Source organism: Lithohypha guttulata (genome assembly GCF_036872675.1).
Source record: "Lithohypha guttulata strain CCFEE 5908 chromosome Unknown scaffold_2, whole genome shotgun sequence".
Taxonomy (NCBI): Eukaryota; Fungi; Ascomycota; class Eurotiomycetes; order Chaetothyriales; family Trichomeriaceae; genus Lithohypha; species Lithohypha guttulata.
The window spans coordinates 2,085,177-2,097,232 of record NW_027042751.1 but is presented as its reverse complement, the minus strand read 5'-3'; the positions used below and the strand labels follow the sequence as shown (position 1 = coordinate 2,097,232).

The 12,056-nt window shown below is 49.9% G+C and overlaps 4 protein-coding genes across 4 annotated transcripts; 1 reads left to right on the top strand and 3 right to left on the bottom strand.

The window, feature by feature from the left end:
• Positions 1 to 371: 371 nt before the first annotated feature.
• Positions 372 to 1,690, top strand: CEM1 (Mitochondrial beta-keto-acyl synthase; the record flags this gene model as incomplete). Its single annotated transcript, XM_064897227.1, has 4 exons — positions 372 to 391; positions 450 to 1,068; positions 1,114 to 1,482; positions 1,532 to 1,690. The coding sequence occupies 4 exons, from the start codon at positions 372 to 374 to the stop codon at positions 1,688 to 1,690; spliced, it is 1,167 nt and encodes a 388-aa protein (XP_064756177.1).
• A 1,055-nt stretch (positions 1,691 to 2,745) lies between these two features.
• LTR64_002862 (uncharacterized protein) lies at positions 2,746 to 5,580 on the bottom strand (the record flags this gene model as incomplete). The annotated part of the gene is given in 2 exon segments (XM_064897226.1): positions 2,746 to 5,046; positions 5,065 to 5,580. 2 exon segments carry the CDS (start codon positions 5,578 to 5,580, stop codon positions 2,746 to 2,748), a joined length of 2,817 nt encoding a protein of 938 aa, XP_064756176.1.
• A 957-nt stretch (positions 5,581 to 6,537) lies between these two features.
• Positions 6,538 to 8,868, bottom strand: LTR64_002861 (uncharacterized protein; the record flags this gene model as incomplete). The annotated part of the gene is made up of 3 exons (XM_064897225.1): positions 6,538 to 8,455; positions 8,506 to 8,617; positions 8,670 to 8,868. 3 exons carry the CDS (start codon positions 8,866 to 8,868, stop codon positions 6,538 to 6,540), a joined length of 2,229 nt encoding a protein of 742 aa, XP_064756175.1.
• Positions 8,869 to 9,508: 640 nt separating this feature from the next.
• On the bottom strand, positions 9,509 to 11,387 carry YAP1 (DNA-binding transcription factor yap1; the record flags this gene model as incomplete). Its single annotated transcript, XM_064897224.1, has 4 exons — positions 9,509 to 9,653; positions 9,704 to 10,034; positions 10,085 to 10,954; positions 11,078 to 11,387. 4 exons carry the CDS (start codon positions 11,385 to 11,387, stop codon positions 9,509 to 9,511), a joined length of 1,656 nt encoding a protein of 551 aa, XP_064756174.1.
• Positions 11,388 to 12,056: the final 669 nt, after the last annotated feature.

The following is a 12,056-nucleotide window of genomic DNA, read 5'->3' as shown; positions in this document are numbered from 1 at the left end:
TGTGGTTCTCCGTCGCGGCCATCTCCTACGGAAGCATTTCTGAGTTTTTCTCCGCCCATGCCACTGTGAGAGTGTCTATCCACTCACTTTATCAGCTCCGATTCGACGTGTTTGTATACAGTGATCATTCGTTTCGCGCCATACCTTACATAAATCCACACTATATCCTATCAGGAAAGTCGATGCTAAACCCGGCGATGAGTTGAGTCTGAGATGATGGGAGATGGGTTGAGAAGAGTTGTTGTTACTGGCCTCGGAGCCATCACACCCCTGGGATTAGGTTTGTGTCTGCTTGGCTCACGCGCTTGCACAGCTGTGACCAGCGCCGCCTTTCGCATCTTGCTAACAAAGACCGCAGGAGTGAAGCGAACATGGCAACGCCTCATTCAGGGTGAGTGCGGTGTTGTTTCAACACGCTCGCTCGGACCTGAATTCACTGCTTTGCCTAGTCAAGTAGCTGGAATCGTGCCTTCTGGCCCCAGCTCAAGTGGTGGCTGGCAGGCCGATGAACATGTTACTCCGACTGAAATCAGGCAGGCAGCTAAATTCGCTCAGTACGGTCTCGCAGCATCAGCTGAAGCACTACGCGATGCTGGCTTTCCTGATGGCGTCGGGCTCGAGCCAGAGATGACGGGAGTCTGTCTGGGCTCCGGCATAGGTGCCCTGGAAGACCTCTACAACACCTCACTAGCTTACAGCTCAACTACACCTCCAAATTACCGCAAGATTCATCCCCTATTCGTGCCGAGACTCCTCATCAATCTTGGAGCAGGCCATATTAGCATGAGATACGGTCTCCAGGGGCCAAATCACACGGCTACGACAGCATGCACCACGGGTGCTCACTCCATAGGGGATGCAATGCGCTTCATTGCCCACGGCGATGCAGACGTAATGCTTGCTGGTGGTGCCGAGTCCTGTATACATCCTTTGGCCATTGGTGGCTTTGCTAGGTCAAGAAGTTTAGCAACTGGTTTCAATGAAAACCCCGAAGAGGCCTCTCGACCTTTCGACAGGGATCGAGCTGGTTTTGTGATTGGAGAAGGTGCAGCGGTGCTTGTACTTGAGGTGTGTCGCCATGATCTCTGAGAATTCATCGTTGACCAGGTGTAGAAGCTTGAGCATGCCAAACAGCGGAACGCACGCATCTACGCAGAGATTGTCGGGTATGGCTGTTCGGCTGACGCTCACCACATCACAGCACCAAGGGAGAACGGGTCTGGGGCCCTTAGGGCAATGCGTCTAGCCCTGAAGCAAGCTAAGCTCCGTCCCTGCATGGTCGATTACATCAATGCACACGCGACCTCGACAGCACTTGGCGATGCTGCAGAGAACTCTGCCATCAAGAGCTTGATGCTGGGAGAGAACGGGCTCGAATCATCAAGTCATGTCAACGTCAGTAGTACAAAGGGTGCGATCGGGCACCTACTCGGTGCTGCTGGTGCGATTGAAGCATTGTTTACTACTCTGGCAATACATGAGGTGAGCCTTGTCATACCCGTCAAAATGTGCACACTAACGACGAAATTAGGGAGTGATGCCGCCAACGCTGAATTTGGAGACCACTACACCAGAATTTGACTGCAATTACGCTTCGAAAGAAGCACAGCAACGACAGATTGATATCGCTTTGACCAATAGCTTTGGATTCGGAGGTACAAATGCCAGTTTATGCTTCAGAAAGCTGTAGCGGTGTCGACACGAGACGATAAGGACCGAGGTCCGTGTCTCGTTGATTTTCACGATGTGCCATTGGAATTACTCTCCTTGTGCACAGGTGGAAGCTAGACAGTTCTTCCATACCTTAAAACCAATTCTACAACCACTTGATCATGTCCTGTATCAGACTCAACCATACCTCAGCCAAACTCTCCAGGCTACTCGCCAAGCCAAAGTGGACATGGTGAATGCCAAATCTGCCTCTCCGGCTCCGTCGCAATCCGAGAAGTACGTACGTACTTTGTGCAAAGCCGTGTCCACCAATCGACGCCGTTGTCCAGCTACTTGTCGTTCTAGCCTGTTGCTATCAGCACGTCCTACTGCAATTTGCAAACTAACAATTCCATGTCTTTTTCTTTCTTGTTTTTGATTCCCGTGTTTCTGCGTCTGCTAGCACAGCTAAAACAAGGTCTCTGGTGTGAGCATCAAGTGTTGGCTGGCTCATGGCTCTCACCATTGGTCTCCGCAAGTACTTTAGAGGTCCGTGTGAGTCACAAACGAGCCTTCAGTCTCGGAACATGTCACAAAGCACATATGCCTTGCCACGGAGCTTGATAAGCAATTTCGGCAAGTACTCGCATCGTGTTTGTAGCTCTTTCGTACCCAGCAAGACACGCGAGTGCCTAGAGAAGAGGAAGCTGCTTATTGTGTTTGACAAGTTGCGGTGCGCGGCAGGTACGACACGATGACCAGGATTATCGTGTGCCGACAAATCGCGCTTCGACCCTTACAAGCACATGAAACTTTTACTGAGAGACCACTAAAGTGCTGTACACACAACGTGAGTCGTGGAAACACTTCATACGTACTTCCTGATAAGTGTGTTCGAGTATGTCGAGAGTTTCCGTGCTTCTAGGCTCATGAACGCTGTTCGACAGCAGGCGCAGCGCAGAGCGCGCAAGCTTCGTGTGCAGTAGAGAGAAGTAAAGCCGTGTAACAACTCGCTCGATCTTCACTCTCGAATTGTGACCTACTAGAGCGAATCCACTTTCTGGATGGAGTAAACCTTGTATCCAGCTGTAAACTTTATTTTGCTGTTAAAGGTTGAGATACAGGCCCGTTGTCACCATATCGAAGCTGGTACAGCCATACCCAGTCGGCGTTGGCAGTCTGTAGTACAACACCAATGTCCTCGCTTCGAGCCTTGAATGGGAGCAGTAAACGTATGAGCGCATCTCTTGTGTCAAGAGACAGCCTCACATGCCCCACTATGACAGCCACAAGGTTCACAAGCGAGTTGAAGATCTGCATCTTCGAGGTTCGAGTGAAGTGGTGTGCTAGAACTGCCTTCTCTGGACTTAGCTCTGACGATGCCGTGTTCGAGACGTGCAGATTAATGACCGAAGTTGTTGCTAAGGTCTGAGATCTGGCATTGGATTCGTGCAATGTGCCCTTTGCCCCTTCCACAAGAACACTTTTCCGCACTTGCTTCCACAATCTGATCAAGTCTTCGGAAATCCTTTCAATTCGGGAAGACATAAAATCACTTGCGTTGGTGCACAACACGGCAATCGTGTCTGCCGCCGCCGCCGTGTTGTATGCTGTCTCTTCGTCCATGCCCTCATCTGCAAACAACCTTGATACGACTACCGGCCAAACGTTGTTGACCAGCGGAAGAAATGAGTTCTCATCACCAGCAAGAAGTGGTGAAATGTCCTTGAGTATGCCCAGCAATACCTGCCGTACTCGAGGGGACGGCGAAGTCATGTGTGGCACAGTAGATTTCGCGATATTCAGCAGTAATGTATGCGATTTGGTCTTTTTGTGTTCTTCTGCTTCCTCGGAGTTTTTAAGTGGTGCTAAGTTCTGGTCACTATCTTGCTCAGTGAGCCCTCCATCTTCGTCTCCAGCCGGGTCTGTGAAACTTGGTCCATCCAGCGCATCGGTCCATGGTCGATGAGGAGCAGTTGCTGGTGGCTCGTTCGCAGGTCGTCCAAAATCGACTTTACGTTGCTTGCGAGCCCGGAGATCAGACAGCACATCCGACGTTCTTGAGATCGAGCTCGCTGTTTTAGCATGATTCGGTATCGTCCTTTGTCCTTGAGTAATTGCCAGTAGAGGCTGCTTGACGCTCACGTCGATTACTTTTTTGAGAGTAGAGAAAAGGGTCTCTACTAGGGCAGAATAGCCATGGTAGTTGTCCAGCGCTGCAAAGATCAACTGGATGAGATCATCGACATATGGTACGATCTCTGCGCCACACAGATGAACCATCATACCTAATAATTGAGGAGCTTCGGGGCTTAGACTATACGTGTTCAGCTTCCACGCTATTGAGTTGACCAGGTAATCGGCGTTCTGAATCAATAGATCTTGCGTGTTATGATACTGGCATATGCTAGCAAGCTTGTTCAAGGCTGTCATAGCATGTGAGCGAAGAAGTGAGTTGGGCGAGGCTAAGAGCGAAAGTACTGGGTAAAGTGTGTCTACTAACTCGGATCGAAAACTGTCTGGCGAGTGGCTCTGGGCGTAGAGGACAAGGACCTCAAGGGCCAGAGCTTGAAACCGCCAATGATCAGGGCCAGTGCTTTCTGTCTGGTGGACCGAGGACAACGACTCGAACGTAGTCGCATGCAGTTCAGCAAGTTGTCTTGCGCGATGCGTTGACTGATCAGAATCGATGTCTGAGACCAACAGATCGTCCAACGTGAAGCTGTCTTTGTCCTTCAGCATTTCGAGAGCAAGCCAGAGGGCGGCCAATCTTGTCGCACCATCCGCCTCAGCTACTATATCGGTCAAACTACGAACCAGGTTCTGGTTGCCTGACTCGTCACGTAGAGCTTTCACCAAGCGCTGGAGTTGTGTAGTTGTACTTTTCTGGGCCTCGTGGTTTAGCAAAACTAGCTGGAAGTCAAATTGCGACATCGATCTCGTATTCGACAAGGCATCTAGTGAGCTGTCAACATCTTGCATATCGACGGTTTTGGTAGGCGACTCTTGGATCAGATTCGACACTCCATCGATCAACATAGGCAGGAAGTTTTGCTGACTGCCTATCGTGCTCACATTTGTCTGTGCAAGAAGTGGCAGAGTCACTGTGAGCTTGCGCAGCGCCATCTCCTTGACTTCATCGTTTTGGCTCTGCATAAGCCGCGGCAGTGTGTTAGACCAGTTCAGAAAGTTGCTTTGCAAGATCTCCGCTATGTTAGGATACACGGTGACAATATGCCTGCACGTCATCTGAGCACTTTCGCCTTCTGGTAAAGAGGCAAGTACAACCAAGCTCTCAAGTACCACAGGCATTGAATCACTAAGAGTAACCTGGCATTCCTCAAGAACAACAACACATAGCTCCTCGATGCTTCTGCGAACACTGGCACCTTCATGCTGTCGCAGCTTACATACCTGTATGAGAGCATTTTTGATCTGCGTCGAAGTGGCCTTAAGCCAAGAGTTGTCCAGTATCTGCCGTTCTTCTTCCAGGTCTGTGGTGGTCGCTACCCTGTCTGAGAGTGTTTGAATTATTATCATTCGAAGCACTTTCACGTTCGACACCAGGACCTTTTGTGTCCGTCTTATAGTGGTGCTCAGCTTCAGTGCCTTCACTAGCGACGAGACGGTCCGCGGCAATAGACTAGCGAGGAAAACCCTGCTACGAATTGCTTTGATGAGTTGTAGGAGTGCCTCGGATGCTTTGAGCTGTACCTGCTCTGAGCTGTCGTCAGTGATGGACTCGAGAAGAAGGTAAACAAGCTGATCTGCAATGTTTCTCGTTCCTTGATCTTGAAAAAGAGTTTTGTCTTGTCTTGCCGAAGATGAGACCTCAATAATAGCACCAATACACGTGAAAGCAGCGTTTTTGAGTTCGTCGGTTGCTGGTTGAGTTTGGCCATTAGGTCCTGCCCCAGCAAGCATTGACATGAGCACCAGCAGCTGTCTAGCCAATTCAGGCAAAATGGCATAACGGTATCCATGCTGGACGAGAAGAGTGACACAATGGACGGCAACCTCGAGACATCGTGGTGAAAGGCGTTTTGCCTCGTTGAAAACTTGTTGGGCTAGAGGAAAGAATGCGTATTCGGAAAGCTTAGGATCAAGTAAATTAGACCTGCTCAGTTCAGCGAGGACATCACGCAGTCTTTCAAGCGCTCGAAGCACATCTTTAACAGGAGCGTCTTTGGTTCGAAATTTCAGCGCAACGACCGAGAGGTCCACGCACGGTGGTTTTAACTTGAATCGCGTGAGTGGTGGTATGGTATGCAGCAATCATTCGAATATCTACCTTTCTGAATGCCTGCTGGCGCTGGTCATCCATCGCACTACCATGACATTATATGGAAGGACCGATGAGGACGTTGAGAAGCAATGTCCGTCGCAGAAATTATTGGTCGAGAAAGCCACAAGTTTGCCTTGCAGATTTATTGTCTATAGGGAGTATGCCTGAGGCGCCAATGATCATTCGCGCGTCTCACGGTCTGCACCTTGTCCTTCTGTATTGACTCTACTCGTCAAATACTAGCCAGACGAACATATGTCGGGTTGGAAAAGAAGGACAAAAAGTCCCATGCGCATGCCATTCTCTACACACCATATCAAGCCTTCATCTCCTCAGCTTTTGCAATAACGTCGACCCCAGTCGAAATAAATTACACTACTCTCGAAGAAACGGAACTAGGCCATCTGTAAAGCTGTTGGTCACAGCATCGCCTCGATGAACCACGATCACTAAGTGTACAAAGCTTTTCCTCACTGCGCCCTGCAAGCGATGACGCACGTCTGACACTGTAACCTGTACGCCTGTAAGTGTATGCCGGGTATCCTTCCGAGTCGCTGTAGAGTAACCTTAGCATTTGTTTTGTAACAAAGACGAGCACCCATCTAAGACGAATCCTTTACTGGCTGAGGTTTTGCATCAGCAGGTTTGGAGTCGTCGCCTTTGGCCTGGAAACTACCACGTCCAGCAGCCATTCCTCGACCCCGTCCTCGATCGCCACGTCCTCGTCCTCGAGAGAAGCCACCTCTGCCTCGTCCACCTTCGCTGTCACTTGCTCCGCCACTAGTGTAGCCACCTCTCGTAGCTGGACCGGCTGAAGCACTGCCACCTCGCGACGGCACATTGGAACCACTGCTATCGCGTTGGTGGAAGGGACCGCTTCTTTCACGGAACCACTCGATTCGTGGATTCTTGCCTTGCGCATTTTTGACACTTCGAGATTGCTCAGACGCTCGTTTCAATGCCTCCTCAGCGATCTCGTGAGTCTCGAATGAGATGGTGAAGTTGTTGTACTTGTTCCCAAGTTTAGCAACAGTTTTGATCTTAGGTCGATCTTGCTCGGCAATGCAATCTCGTGCTTGCTGCTCGCTGTCTGCAAACATGACATATAGACTAGTTGTGGGAGCTCGATCAACAGGAGGTGTGGCAGGCTTGGGTCTTCCGGCTTCACCATCACTCAATTTCGCAGATACAGTGCCATTAGTACCAGACGGGGTACCTGGCTTTGGGGCAAGAGATGACGTGGTTGGTACGTTCGAGGAAGATGGTTGAGGGGTCAATGGCTTATTCTGTGTTGAAGGAGGGGCTGGCGAGTTGGAAGTGGGAGCCTTTGCAGGTGCTTGACTCTGCTGTGTCGTAGAGGCTGGCCGTGCTGGCGGTGCCTGCGCTCGAGACTGAGGAGCAGGTGGGTTCTGTTGCGGGAACGGCTGAGAAGGTGGTTGGAACGCAGGAGTTCTGGTCTGCGCTGGCCCAGTCGGTACAGAGGCAGACGTACCTGTTGCAGCTGCTGGGGCATTCGAGGTTTGTTGCGGAATTGGTTGTGCAGCCATAGGTTTGGCACCCCTATGGGCGAAGTTGAAGCCTTGTGCTCTCATTTCTGTACCGATACGACCACCGTCGACTTCCAGGACAAGATAGCCAAAGGCTGCATCGGCAAGGTTGAAGTTCCACATGTTTTTGAAAGCACTTTCATCAACCTGACCAGCACCAGCAACACCACCTACAGGTCCACCGAAGGGATTGCCACCATTAGCAACACTAGGCATCTTCTCAACGATTTCTAACGCGCTGTTCAACAATGACTTATGGCTCTCGTTGGTTGAGATGGCCTGCTCGACATCCATCTTCACAGTTTCCCAGACGTCGTTGAAAGAAGCCTTGGACGCAGCCAATTTTCCTCGGTAGTGGTCTAGAGAGGGATTGACACTGAATTCGTTGTAGGAGCTCCCATATCTGAAGTGAAGGCCAGCGGATATCGAGAAGTCTGCTTTGAGTGTCACAGAGAGCTGGTTAAGGATACCATCTCTGGCTGGCGAAGCATGAGTGAGGAAGATTCGTGTCTCTGATGGGTCGTAAACTCTGCTTGCCGTGTCGATGAGAGCTCCAATTTGCAGCAAGGTAGTCCACATGGTGCCTTGGCCGCCGGCTATATATGTCTTACCTTCACCGTTGTCGAAGAGCTTGTGAATAACCACAGCACCACCAAGACCGAGAAGTCGAAGCTTTACACCGCCAATATCCAGCAATCTTGAATTGACCTCATCAATAATGTGCAGGTTCTCAATCTTGTATTCACCGGATCGAAACTTTTCTAGCACCCGAACATCCTCACAAGCACCCCATACCGTGTAGACAGGCACGTCCAGGCGGAACTTGTTTGCAAGGAGGTCGGGCAGCTGCGAAAGAGGAAGATCGGTAGGAGAGGAAGAGGGCTTGACAGGCCGACCGACAGGTACGTTTGCTATCTGCTGCTTGATAGAATTGGAGATGAGCGGCGAATATTGTGCAACGTGTTTCAGAGTCCTGCATATTGTCAGCTAAATTTGTAGACGCAAAGGTGCAGGAAAGCGCACTTCTCAGCTATACGTTCTAGAGAAGAGTCATCGTAGAAGCCGAAATCGCCAGTATGGAGTATATAGTTCGCGTTGGCAGTCTTTGCAAGCTCATTGAGAGATCGTAGGTCACCTGTCCAGAGTCATTTCCGTTTGGCCACCAAGCGATGAGGACCAGCACTCACCTCTCACATCTGCGATACACAGGACTCGCACAGGACCATTCTGAATTATGCGGCCGTTGTTCGGTTGTAAGGGTTGTGCAGCTGGACCACCACCTGGTATGCCATTGGGCATGTATCCTTGCAGCTGATACTGTGGTCGAGGCTGCGAATAACCACGAGTTAGTGGTGGGTTCACAGGTCGGAGGACCGTTTTGATCATCTTGAATTGCTCAACACATCTAAGAAACAGAGTTGACTCACGGATGCCATGGATGTGACAGGATTAAATCGTGTATATTCTCTTTCTCGAATCTGGAAGGTGCAGGCTGGTCGCTTTCCCAAGTACTGTGTCGCTCGTCAATAGAAGTTACAACCGCGAAGTTTCGCGAAGCGACGATCAACAGAGATGCGCTTGTTCGTTTGTGAGGAAGGTGTAAATGCGATAGCAAAGTTTACGGGAAATTGAGTATGAGTACACAAGGTACAGATTCCAGGAACTTTGCAAATCGACCTGCTATGAAGGCACGCATCGGACTGAATCTGGCTAGTGCTGTTTGTATCGCGAGCTGATGCCTGGTTTGCTAATTAAGGCATCAATAGCAAGCAGCAATATCATGGCGACGTGAATGCACCACCAGACATTATACGACTTTGAACAATATCGTGCTATGTTTAAAGGAAATGTCTCGCTTCGTCTTCATAAAGTCTTCTTCTTTTGTACAGATTTTGTACTGTCGTGTCTTCATTGTACGCCAATACTCGTTCAGCCATATACCCATCAGCTCAATCCCCATCAAACTTGCAAAATCTCGACCTAGTGATGGACCACGAAACATATATGAGCGAGTCGAGTTCCTATATCACAGCCCCAGGATTCGATTCACGTGCTTCTCTTCAACCACTGCTCCTCCCTCCGAGCACTTGGCCTTCGCACGAAGTTCGCTGCACAGGTTGTCAATATCAATCTCGCCGTTGCGGAATTTCTCCATTGATTGCAATCGATCCCTGGTTTCAAATTAGCAGTGACCTGGTTCATGAAAGACCATAGTACGTACCAAATCTTGTTGCAAGTCATTAACTTAGGAGCCTCGAAACTCTTGATATTGTTGCCTCCCACAGCAGCGTCCATTTGAGCCATAAGATCTGGTTTCTTGGTCTGTTCAAGTGGCTGCTGATTGACAGGCAAATCGCCATAGTTGTGCGTGGGACTACCTAGTTCTGGCAACGGGTACGCATCGTTGAAGAAGGAACCGAAGTCTTGCGATAATATGTTGTCTGTCGTTTCCCTGTAGTCACCAAACAAGACTGGGTCGAATGTTCCTCCATTTTGTTGTGCTAGCCAGTTGAAGCCATTCGGGTCGAACTCAGGAGCACCGGTCGTGTTGACTAATATGACGCGTTAGTGTCGCACTTACTGCTGTCTCCTAACTACTTACAGTTCCATTGTCCCAGTGTACCTTCTTCGTTAATTGTATTCAGTCCAAGATCTTGCACTTTGTTGTATGGTGAGTTGAAAACGGGCTCTGGAGATGTGTCTATAGAAGATATTTGATTGTGTGCGTCAGATAGTGAACCTGGTGATTCTGTGTTCGATACACTCGAAGACGAGTACAAGCCTGGAACAGAAGAAAATGAATTGTCGGAAATGCCACGACTGGGACTGGTGGTGTTTTTCTCATTATTTTCGAAACCGAAGTAGCCATTGGCCGACTTTCTCGTTGCTTCCAGAATAGATGGACTGAACAATCCACTGAAACTGTCGATGCTGTATTGGTTGTAGCTGGGAGGTGAATGTGTGATATTATTCTTGGGCGAACCACTTGCTGAGTTCTGCCTTTGATTTTGCTTGTGAGTCTGCACATTGGCTATCGAATGTCTGCTCATGGAGCTGCCAGCTGGACTGGCGGATTGAGCTGATGGAGTACTGGACGCCCGGTGCGCTGAACGGACTGTGGATGGGGAAGGTATTTGATTCGCAGTGTTGCCGAAGACCGCCGCATTCGAGGCATCACCAAACTTGGGGAACTGGAACTGAAAGTCGTTGCTGCCAGCAGCCAGAGAACCAGTACGTGGCTGTGTGCTCGTCACTGATTGCTTGGCACTACCGCCACCACTACTGACCCAGGACAATCGTTTTCGGTATTCTTTCAGTTCCACCTCCAGACGCTCTACTCGAGCTCGCAGTATACCGTTTTCTTCGTTTGTTGCATCGGATGTTTTCTTAAGATCTTCGACCGTGGTCTCGAGATCTTTGAGATGTTTCTCTTTGCGTTCCCGAAAAGCTCGTTGCGCCGCTCGATTTTGCGCTTTGCGCTTCTAAGATCTCTATTAGCCCAATTCAGAACGCAGAATGATGCAGTGACGACTTGCCGATGTTGGTTCATTTGTGAGAGGTTTGCGACCTGGCTTTTTTGCTTGTTTATCTTCACCTTCCCTACGTTTCCCCCCGCCTTCGTCGTCGTCGTCTTCGACATCACCCATACTTTTCCGTTTGTCATGAAGGTGGTCTGTACTTGTAATTTCATTCTCGTCGTCGTCATCTTCTTCGGCAAGATCGCCAAACATTTGGGTAGATTCATCAAAGTTAAAGGAGTCGTCACCTTCACCATCTAGTGGCAGGTCCAGGAATGGACTGTTGTCATTGTAGTCTAGGCGACCAGAGCCTGGCGCAGAGGACTCTGACAAGTCATTGGGTGTGCGTGACTTGACAACCGCCTGACTACGATTGTTTCCCGCCATATCCGAGTGACTATCTTTCGACCGGTTGGAGGTAAGTGCAGCGACGAGTAAGTCTCGTTGGTTTTCCGATAGGTGCAGCGACGTTGACATTAGGGTTCCGGCGGCTGCTTAAGGTTCGAAGAGCTCAATACCAGCACGATACCTGAGCACAGGAAGACTTCTAGGCAGCGATGTAAGTCGTGTGGGACGAGGTCAACTCAGTCACCTTCGATCAGCGACAGTGGTGAAGTCGCCCTCGAACACCGAAGGGAAGATCTGGTCGCCACTTATTCACTTACGTGATGAGAGCGTGCAAGTAGTGGTGTAGCTGTAGGACAAAAAGTGCGCAATGAGATCTCGGTGTGGTTCAGAGGGGATGGCCTGGAGGGACACCCGTATACGGAATAGCTGGATAGACGCAATGCTGATGTGATTGCAGAAGTCCTCTTGAGCGACGCCGCAGCCGATGACTTCTTCAGGGTCTGGCAGGATCTGCGGGCCAATCAGGATATCTGATACCTTTCGATATCTCTCCCACGCTTACACTGCCGAATAGAGCCACATGTTTCAGACAGATATCTCTATCGGACAAACTGGGATATAGCAGCGTGTGCCTGGAACACGAAATCTGCTGTGGCCAGGCTGTGAAGCAAGCTGTAACGACGTGAGCCGTGGCTGAAATGCATGGAA